General features: G+C 42.4%; 1 protein-coding gene across 1 annotated transcript in view; it reads left to right on the top strand.

The window, feature by feature from the left end:
* The window catches only part of CHST10 (carbohydrate sulfotransferase 10), a 219908-nt gene that overhangs the window by 180704 nt on the left and 16416 nt on the right, over positions 1–22788 (top strand). Inside the window, exons 4-5 of the mRNA XM_085622768.1 lie at positions 16410–16641; positions 21373–21478. Coding sequence (XP_085478894.1) covers positions 16410–16641; positions 21373–21478 — 338 coding nt within the window. The remainder of the gene's footprint in view (positions 1–16409; positions 16642–21372; positions 21479–22788) is intronic.

The raw sequence follows: 22788 nt of genomic DNA on the forward strand, positions 1-22788 counted from the left end.
ATGCAGAGTATGTGCATTTATAGCACTCCATAATACAGATAGTTGCACAGTAAGTAATAATATGCTCATAGCATGCATACCTGTAGATATACATGCTCTGCATATTCCTGCTATCTAGTGTTGGGCTCAGATGTTTACAGCAGTTTTTTCTTTATAGACGTCTTTAGAGTCACGAAGTATCAGGACTACTCCTTTATTTGATTGCGCATGGGCACTGGCTCCATTGTTGGATGGCTTTTCTCTGCCATAGAGTTCGTACGAGTTTCAACACCGCTACCAGACTCCACACAAATTATGTTCACCATTTCCAGTGCCCACTGTCCACTCCAGTCACTGAGAAAACCCTCGGCAGGCGTTTTTCCTTCTCTTCCTCAATGCTCTCCAAACCTCATCAATGAAGACGGGGTCCTGATCTTCTGCGCACCTTTCCCTCTGTACCGACTCTGGAGAATGAAGGGGTGTAGAAGGTGAATGAACTGATGCCTTTCAGGTAACGCCCTCAGTGCCACACAAGGGGCAGACCCTCACTGGGTTTGTAATCGGTCTCTCTCAAGAGCACAATGAATCTCTGTGTGCCTCCTGCCTTGCCTTCGGGTGCAAAAAAACCCTTTAGCAGCTAGGGACAGATGCTGGGCCACCTCAAGATGCAGCATCCTCGCCCACCAGCCCAGCTGGAGGTCTTCAGTTACGAGTGTCCACCCCCCTCTTGGGAGCCCTAACAGATGGAGAAAGCCCAGGACCAGCCCCCCACCAAAGCAATGGCAAAAGTTGTGAGTACAGCCAACACACAATGCACAAGCTACACAAACTGCTGCACACCTAGACGAGTCACTGCCCCCACAGGAGTCAGCTACTTAGCCCCGTGCATAAGCCATTGCCACCTCAAGGTGTGCCACCACCCTCAGACTTCGGTTGACATCAAAGCAAGGCATCAGGCCAAAACACGATCCAGCCAAGGCTCTCGACAACCAAAGGCCTTAGAGTCCAAAGGTACTGCAACAAAGCCCCCAACACACTTTGAAGCCAAAGGCCTTGTCGGCGTCTGAGCCCGCGATTGGGTCAGAAAACTCAATCTGCCCCAAAAACCAGCCTCGACAGCTGGCTCTGAAGACTGCAAAAGTCCCATCTTCGAGAAGTTTCTGCTGAAGCTCGGCAGGAGACAAAATACCATATTCTTCTGGATGGGGATGATTTCACCTGGCCCAAGTGGAGCGGTGCCCAAATATACAGGCTTGCATTCGAAGACACCCCTGAGCCGGATCCCTCTTTGTGGCCCCTGGCTGCTGCTCCCAAGAAGACACTCCTCAACAAAGCTGCTCCTGGCTGCACATTTCTTGCTTCACGACGGAAGTCGAACAGCATCTCATCAGCTTGCCCTATGATGGGGAATGCCTTTTCAGGCCATAGGTTTGCGCGATGCTGGAAAAAACTAAGAAGGATACAAACACTTCTAAAGCCATGGCCAATCTGCAAACCACATTAGCCAGGGGTTCCTTTCGCAGGCAGCAGAGTAGAGACACCCTCAAGACAACTCCTCTAGCCAATCTCAGTCCCTATCAGTGCCAGAAGCAGGGACACAGAGGCTACACATGGGGTTCATTCTAGAATAACAACTATAAGGATAGAGGTAGAGGCACTCCCTTCAAGTGAGCCACTACCTCCAAGTGGTGACTTTCCTCTCGTCTCCCCTGAACACACAACACCTTTTTGGGGAGTCTTCAGGGATTTCTTGATGTTATGTTATGTTGATTTGTAGAGCACACCATCACCTGGGAGGGAATTCATGTGTTGAACAGGTGAGTCTACTCTCGCCAGGTTGGAGGGGAGGGAGAGATACTATTTGAAAAGTCAGGTCTGCAACTTCAAGGAGGGAGGAAAATGTCCCAGACTTGCTTCGGAGGTGGAAAGGCTTTAAACAATTGTGTCCAGAACTGGCACTGTAAAGGTGATCCTCTTCAACGGCCAAAGGTGTGATTTCAACACATTGATTCAGGGAAGACAATAGTGAGATGGTCAATCACTGGTGATTGCAACTCACTCTGACCAGTCTGCCTTCTACTGCCAGTCAAGATAAGAGAATATGTGCACCCTCTACTGGCAAGATCACCTCCATCGGGTGGGTTCTTTCCATCATCAAGTACAGCTACTACCTTGATCTCACCACAACCCAACCAAACATCTCACCCGCAAACACACCCTCAGCCCAGATACCAGTGCCTTCTTCAAGAGGAGTTCGGGTGCTCATCCTCACGGACACCATAGAGCCAGCACCACTGCAGCATCACAGCAACAGGGATGTATCCTCTATACTTTTCAATCTCCCAAAAAGGTTTCTAATGCCCATACTATATCTCTGGCCCACCAACGAGTACTTCCTCAGCATAATACCACATGACTACTCTGCAGGGTGTTCTCCCGCTACTACAGCAAGGCAACTTCATGACTGCACTCGATCTGAAGAATGCCTACTTTGACATACACATCCATTCCACGGACTGCTTCTAACTCCACTTCATGGTAAGTGGCCAGCGTAATCAGTCAATTAGTAATCGTCTAAAGTGCGACTCCTCACCCATCAGGGTCTCAAGGCGCTGAGTGTGGGGTGGGGGGGGGGGTCTGCCTGTTTAGTCCAAGAGCCAGGTCTTGAGGTCCTTCCTGAATTGCAGCAGCAATGGTAATTGCCTGAGGTGCAGAGGCAGGGAGTTACAGGTCTTCGCAGCTAGGTAGGAAAGGATCTGCCTCCAGTCATGGTCTTGCAGATCGTGGGATGAATTAAGTGTTGCCATTCAGTGTCACCACAGCCCCAATGGTGTTCACCAAATGCTTTGCTGTAGTACACTCACATCTCAGAAGAAAAGGCATTCATATGTTCCCTTATCTCAACGATTGGCTGATCAAGAGTATAGGTAAGCTGCCGTGCCTGGTGCACACCCAAGCCACCATTTTCCTCCTTCACAAGTTGGGATTCATCATAATTACCACCGAATCCAATCTCTAGTCCCTTCAGATTCAACCCTTCTTAGGGCCATTTTTCACTCAGTCTCTTGCAAAGCCTACCCCAGCTAGCCCACGGTATAGGCGTTACAGCAGCTACTGCCTTTTTCAGTCACACCATCAGCTCACAGTGCCAAAATTGATGTACCTCTTAGGCATGGTGTCTTCCTTCATAGCGATAGTCCCCCATGCCAGGCTACTCGTGCGTCCTCTCCAGCAGTGCCTTTCTGCACCATGGTCAGAGACTGAGATCTACTTGGAAGATCTAGTGTTGATCCTTGCCAGCACCCATTGCTTAATGCAGTGGTGGGCAACAACCTGTTGCGGGCTGGCCTAGCATGTGCCTTATTCTGCATGTGACCACCGCCATGGAAGCTTCTCTTTTAGAATGGGGAGCACATTTCCAAGACCTTACATTTCAGGACATACGGTCTCCACGCCAGTGGGTTCTCCACATCAAATCAGCTTGTGATCATGGATGGCCTACTTTCAGAATGTTCAGTACCAAGCGGTTCCCGTAAAATCGGACAACATGCCAGCCATGTGCTATCTATAGAAGCAAGGCGGCACACATATTCCGTAGTTGTTAGCACAGGTGCAGAGTATCTGGCATTGAGTGATTCACCATCTGATTCACCTCCTGATGAAATACTTTCGGGAAGTGGACAACCGCTCTGAAGACCTGCTCAGCAGGATGCAATACAAGTCCACGACTGGGAATTCCGGCCGAAAGTCTTACTCTTGTATTTCTGTGGTTGAGAGGTCACCACAGCACAAAATGCCAACCTTCCCTTCTATGTTTACGCACCCCATGTCCCTGAGCAAAGCTGTATGGATGGTCTGATCTTTGTCTACACTTTTCCTTCTCTACCAGTCTTTCTGTACATATTTAGGAAGCTTCAGCAAATGTCCCTTACTCTCATCCTGGTGGCTCCCACAAGGCCAGATAATCCTGGTTCTTGCCTTTTCTTGGGATGTCATTTGTCCTTACGAGACGCTCCCCAACAGGCTGGATATTCTCAAGTAGAACCAAGGCAGAATCAGGCATCCCAGCCTCAGACAGCTCAGTCTAGCCATTTGGCTCCTGAGGTCCCAAAGTTTGATTACATCAACCCGCCCCAAAAATGCATGGACATTCTTGAGCACACAGACCCACTATACACGGCTGCTATGCTGCCAAGTGACAAAGGTTTGTTCACTACTGCATTCTAAATCACCTGGACCCTCTCAAGCCTGCAGCTCATGATATTGTCTGTAAATTTCCTCACCTTCACTTAGCTGCTATTGCAGCCTACATGCAGAATAGTTAACACTCTTCACTGTTTAGAATCCCTTTTATTACGACTTTTATAGAAGGACTCACATGGTCCACCTAGAGGGCGTCCTGCACCGGCCTGGAACCCTATTTTGTTCTTACCAGACCAATGAGCTATTATGTCCCTAAGACGCATTAGCAAGCCATAGGCCCCTTTTAGAGGGGGCTTTCTCCAAGTCCATAACGACAGAGTAGTCCTCAGGACCAGCTCCAAGTATCTCCCAAAGCTGGTATCCCCTTTTCATCTGAACCAAATTATAGAGCTTTCCATCCTTTTTCCTCAACCAGACTCTGTAGCAGAAACGCCTCCTCACGCTCTTGATGTAAAATGCACCATCATGTACTAAATTGGCAGAACCAAACCTTTTCTCAAGACAGCAGCTTTTTGCTACATTGACTAATGCATAGGTTTAGTGATTCTTTGTCAAAGGAAGGTATAGCCAGGTGGATTGTCAAGCGTATCCAAACTTGCTACCTCAAAACCAAGAGAACGATGCCTGCCCTGCCTAGGCTGCATTGCACCAGCCATAAGAAAGGGGCAACTGTTGATTTTCTTGATAACATCCCTATAGCTGACATTTGTTAAACCACTAAAGGGTCCACTCCACGCACCTTTACTAAACACTACAATTGTGAGTGTTCTAGAGCACCAACAAGGTAGAGTTTGTCAGACTGTCTTAAGGACTTTGTTTAAAACATCTGTACCATCAGCTGGCTGACCACCGCTTAAGGGAGTACTGCTTTACAGTCTATGCAGTGTGTGTATCTACAGCCACATATGCTACGAATGGAAAATGTTACTTACCCTGTAAGCATCAGTGTGTAGCGTAGTAGATTCACATGATGCCACCTGAGTTCCCGGGAGTCAGTGGTTACCACAGATATTCTATTTCATTTGCACATTTAACATGTTCTACACAACTTCATGCATGGTCACCAAGCTGTCCTACCTCCATCTCCCTCAGTACAGTCACCTGCTGTGCGAAAAACAATCTAACAATGGAGCCAGTGCCATGCGCTTTGCCAACTATGGGAGGGGTCACTATACCTCGTGGCATGAAAGACTTCTTCGAAGAAGAAAATGTTGCAAATGTCCAAGCCACCACTAGAAGCTAGGTGAATTCAGCGTATGTGAATCTACAGCATTGCATGCTGTGAACAGATACTTACAGGGTAAGTAACATTTTCCTTTCCATATATAGTCAAGATAAGTATATGTGGAGTTACGTATAGTCATCCTAGGTTTATATATATATATATATATATATATATATATATATATATATATATATTACCTACTGGCGGTCGCCAGTAGGTAGTTATAGTTAGGACCCCTTTTCCATAGGAAATCCGCAACATTCTATTTGGAATAACTTTGGCGCCGGTCGACGAATGTTCGCGAATTTCTCAAAATAGGTGGGGCGCTACGCTCCGCTCCTACCCTGAAAGTCTCGGGGGGATTCGTCAAGCGGGGGCTGAGATAAATGGGGGGTCCCAAAACGCGTTTTTCCCATGCATTTTTCCATAGGACCTTTAGACAGGGCTACAGCCCGAACGGCTGAACAGAATTACTAGAAATTTGGCAGAGAGGTAGTCCCCAGGTCAAGGAAGTGCCTTTTGTAGGTTTGGTGTAAATCTGTTCAGTAGATTCTGAGAAAATAGCCTTTAAATCAATATATATATATATAAGCGCGCTCCGTGCGCGCTGGGTGCGCGCACCTCGCCGTGCGCGAGCGCAATTCTGATTGGTTGTTAGATCTTAGTAAACATTCGAATCGGTGGAAATCAGGAAGCGGCGGCCGCCATTTTGTCAATCGCATAAAGAGGGGGTGATAAACAAAGGGGGAGAACTTGAAAAGGGGGCAGAGTGGGTAGAAATAGACCCAGTAGGCATTGTAAGGGGGTTAAAGTAGGACCTTGTAGGGCAAAAAAAAAGGTTAATATTTTGTAAAAAAATATCGCCGAGTGCGCGCACCCTGCGCGCACCCGAAAAAAAACTTAATAAAACAAAATAAAAAAAAAAACGCATTTAAGTGTTTAGATATAAGGTGGCTCTAAAAAGAGCCCTTGTGTTTATTGTATGTTTTTTGGTACCTACAAGTAAGTACCGATGCAGAGTCTGAGGTTCAAGAGGAAGACTCTGTTGCCTTCATCAGTGAAGTGCACTCCATCTCTTCTATAAATGTCTTGCATGTCGTACCGCAAGTTGTTGTGGTAAATGGAACCCATACCATAGTCTCTGAGGAAAGCAGAAATAGATTTGTTGACGTGCTTCCTTGCTTTGTCAATCTGCGGACAAAATTGGTTGGACCAGTTCCACTTTTGCCTTTGGCATATGTTAGAATATACAAAGGCAGTTTGTGGAAAAAGCGCCATCAATTGCACAAAGGTGTCCTTCATAAGCATTTCCAGACCTACCCCAGTTAAAGTGCCTAGGTCATTACCACCACAGTGCACAATAATAAGGTTAGGCTGTGGGAGATGTAGAAAGGTTTTCACCAAAGGCATTAATTGGTGGCACTTTAACCCTCTCTGACCAATCCATTTAATGTCTACATTTGGCAAAGCAAGGTCTCTCACCATACCTCTTTTCTCTGCAAATTTTTCACTCCAGAAGACATAGCTGTGTCCTACAATCCACACTGTGACATCTTCAAAGGAGATCTGGATGCACTCAGGAGGTGTAATTCAGTAGAATGGTAAAAAGAAATTAAAGACAGTTTGGAAATGGAGGCATACATATTTTTTTAGAAAAAAAAAGAACTGATTGGCTGTTTCATACCATTCTACACTAAAAACTAGGCTGTATGTGTAAAATAATAGAAGCATGTTTTGTATTGGTACAGAAAAATGTGTTACCAAAGAACAGTACTATGGATTTGCTGTAAGGTTTGAAAAGTCAAGCACTCTTGCTCTGTGGAATTGAAACATTGTGTGGCGAACTTCTGACCTAACTCCACACAGCAGTGTACCATGAGCTGTTGCTATGGTAGCAGGCAGAAGTCAAGTTGGGGGAAGGGTACTAGGCAGAAGTCAAGTAGGGGGAAGGGTACTTTTGGAAAAGGGTTGGTTTTCAACCAATAGAAATGTGTGATTACATTTGAAAAAAAGGGGGAAGCAGTGAGATTTGAAATTAACATGTATATGTGTGGAAAAAGAGAGGGAAAGTTTGCCATTATCTGGTTCTGCTGAGAGGAGAGAGGTGTAGAGAACAGAGGTCCTGGCTCTGATAATCTGCTGTTTGTGTGCCACATTTCTATCACAACTAACTAATTTTAAAGGTGAGGTTAGAGTTTGAGAGGAGATGTATATGGTAAATTAAGAAATGAATAATAGAAATGTAATTCTTTTTGTTGAAGTTGTGTTTATTATTTTCTGTTTTGGGAGAAATTTAAATGTGAGGAACATGTAAAATAATATGGACTATGTTTTCACGATAAATTAAGGTGTATTGGTCTGGACATGGGCTTTTAAAAAAATCTGAAAAGTGGATTCATAATGTGTCAGTCTGTAAAAGTGATTTTCACTTGCCAACAAAAAAGAGCAGTAAGTGTGCATTCAAATTGGCAAAGAAATTTCGTTTTGTGACTAATGTGAAAACATGACTCTGTGTGGAAATAGGAATTACAGGCAGAGATTTGTTGCGTTTTTCTCTGGTGATTTCACAGTTGCATTAGTAGGAAAAAGGGGGAGCGATTTTTTGGGTGCAGAAGCAGACTCTTAGCACACACCCACCTCCTTTCCATGTATAATCATGCACAGTATTTACAAGCGAGTGGGGTTTTGAGGTTTCAGTCTGTAATGCTAATACATTCAGCATCACTAAGGCTGGTTGCCCTTGCTGGAGTGTAGGCAGTCACCCAGCATACACATGGTGGTGATCTGAAAAAGCAGTCTGGACATGTGCATTTCAAAAAATCTGAAAAGTGGATTCATAATGTCAGTCTGTAAAAGTGATTTTCACTTGCCAACAAAAAAGAGCAGTAAGTGTGCATTCAAATTGGCAAAGAAATTTCGTTTTGTGACTAATGTGAAAACATGACTCTGTGTGGAAATAGGAATTACAGGCAGAGATTTGTTGCGTTTTTCTCTGGTGATTTCACAGTTGCATTAGTAGGAAAAAGGGGGAGCGATTTTTTTGGTGCAGAAGCAGACTCTTAGCACACACCCACCTCCTTTCCATGTATAATCATGCACAGTATTTACAAGCGAGTGGGGTTTTGAGGTTTGTACTTCTGTACAATCACATTTTCAATTTTTAATTGTAGTCTCTCAAAAAAAAAAAAAAAATTAAATAAAACATGGGTGCGCGCAGGGTGCGCGCACCTCAAAAAAAAATTCTAAAAACAAAATTTGTTTGATTAAGTTTATAAGTGGCTCTTAAAAGAGCCCTTGAGTTAATGGAGGGAAACAGGAAGAGAAAAACGCAAAAAAAGAAAAAACATCTATGGCCTAGTGCACGTATGCGCATCAAATTTTCTCTGAAGGAGATCAAGACTGGTCTCCCCCACAGAAATAAGAGAACCGCAATCAGTGCACCGTGTAGACAACCTCGCCAAACAAGGTGGACCAACAAGAGGTAAAGAAACAGGTGAAGGCACCATCGCAGCTGAAGTGCTCCCCTGAGCTGCCGAAGATGTGCTCGGCTGAGCTGCTGCTGATGTCGTCGGCTGAGCAGGTGGAGGGTTTTCTCCAGAAGCTCGACGATAAGATACTGGATGCATTTTGTAAACATGTCTCAACATAGTGTGAATGCTAAAAGAATATTTCTTGTTAGGATTCCCACGAGATAAGACTTTTTTACAAAGTACACATGTAACTTTCGGTGCATTTACCTTTTTCTCATTCTCTGGAAAAGTGAAAAACTGCCATATAAAGCTGTCTTTCTGCTTCCTGTTCCTCTGCCTCTCAAGAGTGTCCTGGTCACTGTCTGAAGTAGGTTGCTGTTCAGCCATTGTCTCTCAACAACAGAATAGCTCCTTCTCCAAAGGAATCAGAACTAATAATGAGGGGAGTAGGTGTGGTTTGGGAAGAATCTGGAACAGAAAGTACTTCAAACCAATCAAAAGTGAAGATTCTTGATCACATGACTTGCCATGAGGGGATTGGGTGTGGTATTGAAACAATTAGAAACTGAAAGTAATGATAACCAATAAGAAATATTGTTTTATTATGTATAAACCCGAGGTGCGCGCACTGCGCAAGCTCCGTGCGCGCACCCCGCGATGACGTATGCACGAACGCGTAAACGCGAAGGTGCATACGTCATATACGCGTACCTAGCTCGCATACGTTGAACACGCGTATACGCGACCGTTATTGCGCATAATTTTAGCGTATGCGGAAGTAAACCGCGTCGAGGGCGTAGGACGCATACGTACGTACGCATACGTACTGGGTGCGCGCACCATTAAGTATATTTGCGTACGTAAATAACGTACGCCGGAATTCATAAAAAACTTACGAAATAGTACTAGGTGCGCGCACCCCAAGAATTTATAAAAAAAAAAAAAAAAGTGGACATAAAATAATTAAAAAAATTAAATAAAAAAAAATATCCAAATTGAATTTTTAAAAAAAATAATTTATAAAAAAATACAGATAATATATAAATGAATATAAAGTAATTTTATTTAAATAAAAAAAAATATCTTTAATTAAAAATACATAACTTAGCATATAAAAAACCATACAAATTCTCTGAAAAAACCAAAGGTTTCAAAAACGATATAGTTAGGGATTAGCATTTAAAAAACCTTGCAAATTCACTGAAAAAACCATAGGTTTCACACACGTTATAGTTAGGAATTAGCATTTAAAAAACCTTGCAAATTCACTGAAAAAACCATGGGTTTCACACACGTTATAGTTAGGAATTAGCATTTAAAAAACCTTAGAAATTCAGTGAAAAAACCATAGGTTTAACACATGTTATAGTTAGCTGGACATTTTACTCGTAAAAAACCAATGAAATTCCCCCGTTATAGTTAGTTCAGCTAACTATAACTCGCGCGCCCGCAATGCACTGCTGATGACGTCACATATTACATCACTCATGACATGGTCAGTGACATCACTCATGACATCACTGATGACATCTCAAATGACATCACTGATGACATCACTGATGACATCATCCTTGAGATAGAGTGGCAGAGCTCCTCTTCCCCTAATATAACCTTTGATACACACACTCAAAAATACAAACTAACATTTTCAAAACAATGGACATACCAATACCAATTACAACAACCTCTTCAGTAATTCTAAGATTCACATACACATCCACTCATTCACCAACAGTCCTATACAGTCACTCATACATGTACTCACTCATCATATGTACTCATACACCTATACACCCTGTTACACAATGCCACTCATCCATGGAGTTACTCACACACATAGTCACTCATGCTAATAAAGAATCAAACATCCATTTACTTGCATATACAGTTATACACACACCACCACACTTACGTTTACGGAAACTTACACATACTTACTCTTTTAAACAATCACTTATAGACCCACATACTTATTCATTCAGGAACTCTTTCAATCTCTCACTCTCACATATACTCACTTATATACACCAATAGTCACATATACTAGTTTAAAACATATGTAGTTACTCATAAAGACACTATAGAGACAGTCAATCACTCACTAACACACCCATACACACACTCATGCACCCATAGAGTCCTGCACACATGCTGACTTCAACACATACAAAGACTGAGTCATTCATTCATGCACCTATGCACTACGTAATACCCCCCACCAAACCATACAGACATCAGACACTGATACTCAAAAAACCAACAAATAACCTATATAGACACTCATGTAGCTACTCACCAACCCATGCAGCCACTTATACACAAAGAGAGAGACTGATACAGATATTTAAATATTTAAACATTACTCACTAAGCCATGTATTCACTATGATACACTTAATCAGTCAGTTACACAATCAATTTTTCAAATAAAAATCATCCATTTAGACACTTATATACCCATTTATTCTTCCATCGACCTTGAGATATACATATATAAAACATATTTAATTTTCAGAAAAACACACATTCACTGGATGATGTCATCAGTGATGTCATTTGAGATGTCATCAGTGATGTCATGAGTGATGTCACTGACCATGTCATGAGTGATGTAATATGTGACGTCATCAGCAGTGCATTGCGGGCGCGCGAGTTATAGTTAGCTGAACTAACTATAACGGGGGAATTTCATTGGTTTTTTACGAGTAAAATGTCCAGCTAACTATAACATGTGTTAAACCTATGGTTTTTTCACTGAATTTCTAAGGTTTTTTAAATGCTAATTCCTAACTATAACGTGTGTGAAACCCATGGTTTTTTCAGTGAATAGATATATATATATATATATATATATATATCAACTTGAACACATCAATCTACACTTCACAGCCAACATAGACAATTCAGTCTGTAACTTTCTTAACATCAAAGTGTACATTGAGAACGATCACATAGAAACATGTTTGTATCGCAAACCATCAGCAGGCAACAGCATTTTACATGCCAAAAGTTTCCATCCGGCCCACACCATCACCAGTCTCCCATACGGCGAATATCTACGCATTCGCCGAGCCTGCAGCAACTCCAATGAGTTGATCCGACATCAAAATGAGGCCACACAGAGGTTCTTAGAGAGAGGATATAATCCTCACAAACTCAAATCAGCTAGAGACAAGGCTAACAGCACAGATAGATTATCATTACTCAGCAACACTTTGCATACATTAAACACACCCACAGCAAATCCTACAGATGATTCCCAGTGCAATCAAGTGTCATGTAGGCTCATTACCACATATAGCAGACAGGCCAAACAAATTAAGTCCATTATCAACAAACAATGGCCTATTGTTTTGACAGATTCCACGCTCAAACAAGTACTCCCTATGAGGCCTACCATTACTTTCCGGAAAGCCTATTCAATGCACAACGACTTAGTGAGATCTAGTCCTGAAGTAACATCTAAAGCCAGTTGGTTATCTCCCAAATCTGGATTTTACAGGTGCAGTTCCTGCCGCGCATGTACATTTGGGACAAATACAAATAGCTACACCACTGCTTTTTCGACGGAAAGTTTTCCCATTAAAGGGCACTACTCCTGTAGAACGGAGTATGCAGTCTACATGTTAGAATGCACTTGCGGACTGAAATACATCGGCAGCACCAAGTTACCGGTTCATGCTCGCATTCTCCAGCATTTGCGAGCTATCGTCAATTCAGACCCCGCATATCCAGTGGCCAGACATTTTAAAATGGTACATGCCAACAATCTCAATTGTCTTAAATATTGCGTTCTAGATTCCGTACCCAATCTAAAAAGAGGAGGTAATCGCGAAAAGCAATTGCGACAATTGGAGTCTCGCTACATCATCGAGCTTGACACCAAAAGCCCTCATGGTCTTAATATTGGGGAGGACATGCACCACTTTCTGTAAGCAATGCCTGGCCAGTATATGGGGTTAGGGCACCAGTCAGTTGTTGGGCCATTCCATCCCAGCTGTTCAACCCAGGTCCCAGAGTTTTAATTATTGATGCATTCCATCTACATGCCAATGGTCAATCCGGCACTACCAAACATGCAAATAACATCTGACGATGTTTTTGGGTATGAATCTATTACTGTCCAATCTTCAATATTGACACTGACATGGTTAAATAATCCTAACAGTTTTGCACTTTCATTTGGAGTTTTACTAGACGAACATTACATTCTGGGTTGTTTTTTAAGGGGGATCCCTTTTGTCAGCCTCAGGTATTCATACATTCTATGTTGACAGAGTGCTTGTTAATCCCTCTCCACATTGGAGTTGGTGATTTTTCGGCTGTACTGAACTCATCTTTTTAACCACTAGCACTTTACACTTAACTGCATTGGCACCTTAGCACTGAGCACTGTTTATTACTTTAGCATACTAATTGTGTCACTCTCGTGCACATACCTTCAAACATGGATTCAACCATTTATATGGAATGTTCCTGGGATGTTATCTCGGTTGACCATCTTCAGTTTATCAGTATACCTGTACACAGCTATCAATTGATTATGTAACCTGTGGAGTCATAATACCTGTTTCCAACAGAGTATTTGTACCCAGTAACTACAACTTCCAGTTATATACAACAAATAGTATTGTATTGTTATGTATATATCATGCATTTTTTTATTCATGGAAGTTCTTCAGGCCAACAGACTAACCACTTACAAAAATAACTTTTTTCTTTGATAGATTGAATCTTTGCGTACAGCTTACAATGTTAGTCATGTGAATGGTCAACACAGTTAACGTGTTAGCAGAAAATTTATATTTTGTTGACAGTTTTTAAGCCCAAGTTTACAACGTTTCAGTAGTATTTTTCGTGATTCTATCAATAATGTGACATCGAGTCGTCAATACAATGAATCTACACGCAACAGCATTTTTTCTATTTCCTTAGTTATGCTTTCTGATTGTTTTCAGGTGCTAGTTGGTGATTTCACTTTAAATGTACTGTGATACACGTAACGCGGTCATGTGAGCAAGGGCCGAGTGGCTCGAAACGCGTCATGGACTAGGCACGTAACCTTTTTTGAATAAACACCATTTCCAAGCACTGGCGATTGAAGTTGTCCGTTCCTTTCGTTGTGCGAGACTGCACATTTGGGAAGTTTCTTTGATATATATATATATTTATTCACTGAAAAAACCATAGGACCATAGGTTTCAGGCCTGATATAGTTAGGAATTAGCATTTAAAAAACCTTAGAAATTCACTGCAAAAACAATAGGTTTTAGGGGTGTTATAGTTATCTGGACATTTCACTCGAACAAAACCATTGAAATTCCTCGGATATAGTTAGTTGTACTAACTACATCTCGCGCGCCCGCAGTCCACTGCTGATGATGTCACATAGTGCATCATTAAGTCCCCTTGAATCCTGAGGTCCCCTGGCGGCCAACTAGGCCACCAGGTACCTACAGTAAGCGCCACGGAGCTGCGTTGTAAGGGGGCGTGGCCTCATTACACCTCTCTGCAACGCAGCCCCCTGTCGCATACTGGAGGTTCCTGGTGGGCAAGTTGGCCCCCAGGGACCCCCAGTATTCAAGGGGAATTAGTTCCCCCCTCTGTAAATGCACCAGGGGGCGTGTTTGCAGAGTGGTGTAAGGAGGGGACGTGGGCCGATCCCTTATTTTTTTTTCTCTTTTAAGGGGGGCTGTGTAGCCCCCTCTCTTTTCCTAATTTATTGGTCCTGGGGACCCCATCCCCAGGGCAGTGTGGGGGGGATTGGGACCCCCCCACACTTTTTTTATTATGCCCCTGGGATTTGCCCCCCCCCCGCCCCCCAAATTAGCATATTCAGCGCGGAAGCCCGCACTCATTTTTTTTTTTCTAACGGGAGTATTCGTGCATCCGGTTGTTTAGGCTTTCTTGTGCACAAGATGGCTGCCAACACTTCCTGATTCAGAGTGTTGGCAGCTAATTAAAATTCAGCTCCTGATCTGGAGGGTGCACGGATCCTCCGAGGCCAGAGATATATATGTACTTTTAACTCTAATTTTCTCAGGAACTACTGAACGGATTTACACCATTTAAGCACAAGGCACGAGTCTGAACTGAGGACTACCTCTTTGCCAAATTTGGTGTAATTCCGTTCAGCAGATCGGACTATAGCCGCGGCTAAAGGTCCTATGGGAAAATGCATGGGGAAAACGTGTTTTGGGACCCCCTTTTTTCTCGGCCCCCGCTTGTCGAATCACTATGAAACTTTCAGGATAGAAGCCGACCTGAGCTAGCCAAAGGTTTTGAAAATTTCGCGAAGATTCGTCAATCGGCGCCAAAGTTATTCCAAATAGAATGTTGTGGATTTCCTGTGGAAAATAGGTCCTAACCATATCTACCTACTGGCGACCGCCAGTAAAAAAAAAATATATATATATTGTATTTTGGCACTCAGTTTTTGCCATTATATTTCTGTTCACAATATTTTATCTGTGCTAGTCTGGTACTATAGCCCTCTCAGCTCCCGATATGTTTGTTTAAAGAGAAATTTAAGATTTAGTTTTTCATTTTCCTGTATGAACTTTAAATATGTAACTTTCTCCTAAAGGCTGCACATCTTATCCGTGTGCCTGATCTTTGCACTAACCTATTTTGTTTGATTATGCTGATGTGTTTTCTGTGATTTTAATGTTGGGCCTTCCCACTCCTGCTTACTAGGCTGTCTGACGCAGTTTTGTTTTTTCCTGGGAGAGTAATGTGTTATCTCTGTATGATCGGCAGCGTGCTTTGTACTTAATTTGGTTGTCTGCTATTTCTGTTCCCTCTGTAGAGATTTTAAATATGTGCATGTAAAAACATCATTTAATAGACAAGGTGTGTTAAATTAAATGGAAGAGTTGGATTATTTTTTTAGTTCTGTGCGCGTGAAACGGCAAGACGACTTAACAATACCCTTTTGAGCCACCGCCTGAGTCACTATCGATGCCTAAATTTCAGCGGCGGTTCCTCCGCTAAGGCGGAGGAGCGTCGCCCTACAGTTTCAACTCCAACCTGAGCACAAAATATAAAATGATAATAGCGTTCCGTTATCATTTTGTTTTTTGTATTCCGCTTGCAGTTGAAGCCACGGTAGGTTAGGGCGGGCAGGGCTGGCCTCACTGCATCACAAGGAGGAAGAGTGGTGGCTGCACCTTAAGTGCGCATGACAGTTTGGCTGCCAAACTGTCATGCATACTTTGCATGGTCTCCACCCAGGCTGTAGCCTGGGTAAGGAACATGCCCAGCCTCAGTCCATGTCTGAACGCCAAACCATGGCACTCAGACCAATCACAACGCTGCTATAAGTCAGCATCGTGATTGGCCAGGGAATTCTGGGAGGCTATGTGCTTCCTGGTGCAGAGAGGAGGACAGAGATGAGTCGGCTGTACTAAGATTAGTGCTTTAAAAAAAAAAATGTTTCCCTCTCTGTACAAATACAAAAGCTTTCAAAACATATAAGGTGCTTTGCCGTGATATATAAGCACACCAGTTCTTACTCTTTCCTTTCCTTTTTAGCCAACTGGAAAAGTTCTTGAAGACACATTGCCTAAACCTCGTATTCAACTGGAACGTCTGGATCTACTGCGGAATGTGTGCAGCAATGAATCCTTAAAAAACCTTACCCATACCCCTGTGTCAAAGTTTGTCCTGGATCGGATATTTGTCAATGACAAGCACAAGATCCTCTTCTGCCAGACTCCCAAAGTGGGCAACACACAATGGAAGAAAGTCTTGATAGTCTTGAACGGTACGTACAAATTTAAGCATGCTATTATATGTCAATGTGCCAGATTCTCAAAAAGAATGTGTTCTGAGTTAGCACATTCATAGCACTCATTTTTTGGGGGGCATTGACAGAACTGAGCGACTTATGCCTCGCCTTGCAGCTGCGGCTGTGCATTGTCCGTATAGCAGAAATTTCAGTTATGAGGCTTACGTAAAAGTGCAATTGCACATTTATATATTTTCCTCCTTTCATTCTGTGGATTGTGTAAATTTTTCATTTTGGTGAGAATCCCTTCCTCTATGTTCCCCATGCTGCCACTTTACACTTACAGTTCCCCAGGGTCACAACTGACGCGGCGGTGCTTCGCTGCGCCCGGGGGTGCTGTAGTATTACATAAGGGGCCGCAGATTCTTGTGTGGCCCCACAGTTTAATTTGCGGCCCCTTCTGTACTATAGATACCTAGTGCTGGTGCATATATATCGGCTAACCATCTCAAGGTGGCGTTCACTCAATGGCATGGGGCATGGCCCCATGCTAATGAGGGAAACTCTTTGCCTCTGCTCCCATGCCTTTTTATGAATGCATTGACGGTGCGCCACAATGAGATGGTGCACAGTCAGTGTTCCCACTGAGGGTGGCCTATGAAAGGTGGGAAATGGGGCCCTATGGACTCCCTCCCTAGTCACCCCCCTGTAGGCGGGTATCCTAACTCACTGCAGCAGTCTGCAGGGGTATCTCTGTCCCTCTTTGAAGTGCAGGCCAGGTGCAGCTAGTACTGTGAAATACGCCACAGATGCTTCAAAGAGCCACTTCACCTTTAGTTACTGTACCACTCTGAGGAGGCTCCTTTCAGGTGTTTTTTTTAATTTTTTTATTTCTTTTTATTAAACGCAAACAGCACAGATTCACAAGTAATATAGTGGCTATTGTTCTCATCACATCTAAATGACACAGTTGCTTCATTGTCCGTAAATTGTGTCCACAATATAGTGGCAAATTCTGCCCCTACATCTCCATCCCCTCCAGGGAGGTTCGATCCGGCAGTTTTGGTGGAGTACATATCTCCCCTCTGAAGACATTCCATTTATTCCATAATTGCATCCATTTTTTCGGGCACCCCCTAGACACATGCACTGTTTTCTCACGGAACATACACCAATCCATATCCTCCATCCACTCCCTCCCTTTCAAGTGTTTGTGTATTGTCACATTATAGAAAACAGTGTTACCTCAAGTTTAAGATTTTAAATAAGTTTTAGTTTAATTGTATTAATTTATTTTATATAAAAAGGCTAGAGTACTTTATTCAAGATTTTATGTAACATAAACATAGCTGCCAAGGTTTCAGATTGCTATGTGTGACATTTTCATAATGTCAGTGTTATTATGAGTGACTTTTCCATGGCTATGAGTGACACTTTCTTAGAGCAACAATCAAGTAAAGAAGATGAGGGAAACGTATAAGTTATTACACCCATTTGAGCAACGTGATGACTGCTCCAGCAAAAGGAAATTTTCAGTGCAGTGGTAGGTGATCATGACTTTCACTTCAGCAAGGCATGCCGGCGCCCTAGCAACAGGCATTACATTTAATGGGAGAGTACCAGCACTTCTCACAAACAAATAGATACTCTGAACAGACAATATTAACACTTCTGTATTTCAGTTTAAAGCACTGCATTTAGGAAGTTTACTTTAGTTTAAACCATCTCTAGTGAAGTCCTCAATTGCTTTGAGATTTTTTAAAGTGCTGGTGTATAGATTTCTTCTCTTCCTTTTCAATGTCCCAGTAAGACCTTAATCGGGTTCTGATATTCTTGTACATGGGGGCCCTTTGAAAACTTAATTAGCCAAGTCATTATGCCATTGTTCATCAGGTGTGGGAAAGCAACATATTTCATTATTTCATTACCTTACATGACATTTTTCGATGCTGCTTTGTTGATTAGGTGCACAAGACGTGGAGGTTCCCATTGGGGTATCAACTGTCGTATCTGCTTTTACAAAGTAGGTTGATATGGGGGCCAAACCTTGTAAGGCTCCCACATGGCATGATTTATTCCATAATTGGTTGGGAAAATAGCTGAAAGTTGTGTTTTCGGGCTTTCAAATCAGTCTTTTTTGTCGGCCATTATGTTCGCTCAGTGTGCTTAATTGTGCTGCAAGTGCTATTGTTTGACCTGTTTTCACCAGTTTTTAGACAAACAAGCTAGTTCTCTGCACTAAACTGGCTTTTCATATGGGGCAGTCTATTAGGCTTCCCCTCTTGTTCCATCAACCCCATCCCACCAAGGAGCAGAGTTTACTCAGGGCTGTATGTACCGTTGTTGGGAGGTCAGCTTTTACATCAAAAGTACCATGGACTTTAGATCCAACATCAAAACTTTTTGCCAGATGAGTAGGCACTAAGAAGGGCAAGGCGGTCCAAAAGAAGCCTGTCTCAGTGGATCGTCCTCTACATTTAGATCTCTTAATAAGCTTGATAAACACGGATTCCATGCGCATTCCACCAGAATTAAGGCAGCTCTCTTGGCACTGTCCAGAGAAATGCCATAGCAGAAATATGTTGGGTAGTGACATGGGTTTGCTTTCACATAGTCACACAACATCATTACTTGGAGTTGAACGTGAGCAGGAATTGCCATTTAAATTTTTCATGCTTCAGGATTTCCTGGTCTGACCATCCCTTAGAACCCCCATTTTGGGAGCGGGTACTGCTTTGGTATCAACTCAAAAGTTTGAAATCTGCAGGTAAAAGTATCCATCAGAAGAAAAAGTTGCTTACCTTCAGTAAAGATCATTCTAATGGTTATTTTCACATAGAACTGTTCTGTTAACCGACATATACTTTCAAGGTCACAGCACCAGGCACAGATGAGCCTTAATATCACACGTGCAGGTAGCTTTGGAGGAAATATCCAAGTACTACCGTATGCGTTACTTAAGTTTACTCTAGTCCATCTCTGCCATCGCTGACTACCAAGCGTAAATGGCAGTTTCAACTCAGGCTGTGAGGCATACATTTAGTTCTATACATGCCCAATGACAAAGGCACAAAGAATGTAATGTTTATGGATTCAACAGGAAAAGCAAGTGGGCTGGGAACTGTGGTCAATTTTTCACTGCAAAGCTAATCAAAATGTCCCTTGCATGAGAATTAGTACTTTGTTGGCAAAACACTCGCTTCACGTGAGAGACCAAGTTTTGGATTCCTGCCAGTGATAAATCCTTTATTATTAAAAAGATTATTATTTTACATTGTTGAATGTTAAATGTTTGGCGCAAGTGTTTCATGAAAATTGTGTTGGTAATATTGCGATTACGTTCCTGAACTTTATCCTCTCCCTTCCACTGCCCAAGTAGATTGTACCAGCTTTTGATGGAACTGCTACATTTAAGATTAAAGAGCATTAACACAGGAAAATAAACGCAAAATTGAAGAAGAGCTCTGTTAGTAGAGCAGGTGGACTATCACACAGGCTGCCCCCCTTACTTTGAGAAAATTAAGAAAGTAGTTGTTTTTTTTAGTATTAAAATATCACTCCTAATTTAAGAAAATGAAAGAGATGTAGACTATATAGGGCCTGTATTCTATATATTACTTACATTATTTGTATGTTCATATTTCCTGGGCCACCTTATCCAAAAGGATCAGGGAGAATATTGCACTAATACAGCCTCCTATTGTAGAATCCTTACTGCAATAAAATGCCAGATGTGGGCTATGCCATTCTCCAGAGCTGTATCTTGACTGTCCAGCACTGGTGCCCCACACCATATTTAGTTTTATCAATTTATTAATTGAATAGATATTAACTGGTGATTGTCTAGGTAGTCTTCTCTAGCAGGGGTCATCAAAATGCACAGCAGTGTTAGAAAGTCACTTTAATTATGTTTTTTTGCTTGATCATTTTGTACTTGGAGCAATGTTTACTCTTACCTCCTTTAGAAATCTTGCCTTGGTAATAGAGTTACCATAAACATTTAAAATAGAATGTAAATAAATATACTTACACACACACACACACTTTTTGTAAAACCTTATGTTCTAAATGTGTAAAGTATATGTGGCTAGTATTTCTGCTGAATTATCTATGCCATTGTAATTGCCAATAGTATTTCTTTGCCGGGGCAGCTAGCAACTTTATAAATCGGTGAGGCGCAGCACGCCGTACAACTCACTGATATTATGTTGCCTTTCTTCTCTCCCGACGACGACGAGCAGGAAAGGAAGGTGGTTTACTTCTTGCATGCTGTGTTCCAACCAGTCCTGGAGCTGCTGAGCAGCTCCAGGATTAGTAAGAGCAGGCTAACCCAGCGCTCATTTTGAGGCTTGGTGGCATGTGCCTGCAATTCCTTGGCTGTTTTACAGTACTGGAATTGCAGGCTCCGAAGTGCCCGTGACGGATTGGCTGGTGGTAGACAGCTGAACAATCTGTCATGCGCACTGAGCACTTGAAGCGGTCATTCTGCCATATGCAGGAATCTGTCTGCCCTGCTCCCACCATCACGCTTGCACTAACGCGGCCGGCGGCACACAGAATAATATAATGGTAATGACCATTTTATTATTCTGTGTGTACCTGCTGCGCTCGCAGCAGGCGGGGCGACGCTCCTTCGCCTTAACTGAGGAGCCGCTGCTGTTTCTTTGGTAATTTATTATATTGCAATTTGTTCCAGCAGTGTTAATTTGTATTTTAATGATTGTACAAGTGGTGGTTCTGATGCAAACTACTATTTTCATGTTGTAGGACAATTTACATCCATTAACAACGTCCCTGAGTACATTGTACACAACAATGAAAAGAACGGGATTCCACGATTATCTTCCTTCAGCGAACGAGAGATCCAAGAACGGTGAGTCCATTCAGAAGCTTCTCTCGCAATTTTGAAAGTAGATTTCTTGCAGTCTTTTTATGAAGATTTCAAACTTTAAGTTAACAGACACACATGATATTTGCTCTAGCTTAACTTTAATTTTTTGCCGTGATAATGTTAGCTGCATAAGTCGCACGTTCTTCTGTCTTTGAAACTACAATTGCATTTTAGAAGTTTAATTTAACACAGCAAGGGTTAATTAAACATGTTTAAGAAAATGGCTTAAGTGTGCTTGTATTTGGATGTCTATAGCATTTTAACTCTCGTTTCTTGCTTATTTGTCTTCCACTTTTCATCTTGTCTAATTGTATGTTTTAGTTTAGAACTGGGACATCCGCTAAATTTAATACATATATCAATCTGCAAATATCTGTTGTACTAAGTATTAGACTGTGTAGTGCTGATGCCTCATTGCAGTGTATGAACTTGAATCTATCATTTTTAATTCCCTGATAAATATACATTTGAAAATGCAAAAAACAGAGAAAGAAACTACCCTGCTGTTGGTTTTTGAGTTAAATTTTAATTTTACCCCCCTTTACGAGTGCCTCATTGCTGTTGGGCAGAGGCAGTGTTACTTTTCATAGATTTGTGATTAAATCCTGCCTTGCATGTAGCGTATTTGCCGTGTTGTTGTCTACAATGAGCAAACCCGTATTTTGTGCAAAATGTATCTCTTATTACCTTGTCAATTTTGCTGTTTGCAGGTGAGCAAACATGAAAGAAATTCATCCAAGCAACTCCTTGTAACTGCAAGGAAGCCAAAGTGTACAACACAGAATGAGACCTTCACATTCGACAAAATAGTGCAATTCTGGCCACATTAGTGCTATAAAACAGTGGTTGAAAGTGATGGGCACTCCCACTCTTTTTGTCGAAGTGACGTGTCCTCACCAACCGATTTTGACCCAGAGCATAAAAGAAAAGGGATCTGGACAAAGGAAGAAAAAGATAGGAAAACAGAGAAAGAGTGAGCAAGAATCCCCGGCGACAGCTTTCTAGCTAACACTTCAGGCCCTGGCACTATTTTCAGTTTTTAAAGAAATTGAGCTCTGCTCTCAACTTCTCAAAGAAACCACATCTACCCATCATCATTTGAAACCAGGGAAAGCAGTCATGGGAATCTGCAGTTTCTAACGTTATCAAATGGTCTCAATTCTAGAGGCTCCTCCGTGTTATAGAGTAGGGAGGGGTTCTCGCATGTAATGCGAACATATGGAGTATGGAAGCAAATGTGGAATTGCTTGTTTACATCATGTGTGCTAACTCTGAGAAAATGCTGGGAGGCT

The sequence above is a fragment of the Triturus cristatus genome, chromosome 8, assembly GCF_964204655.1.
Source record: "Triturus cristatus chromosome 8, aTriCri1.1, whole genome shotgun sequence".
NCBI lineage: Eukaryota > Metazoa > Chordata > Amphibia > Caudata > Salamandridae > Triturus > Triturus cristatus.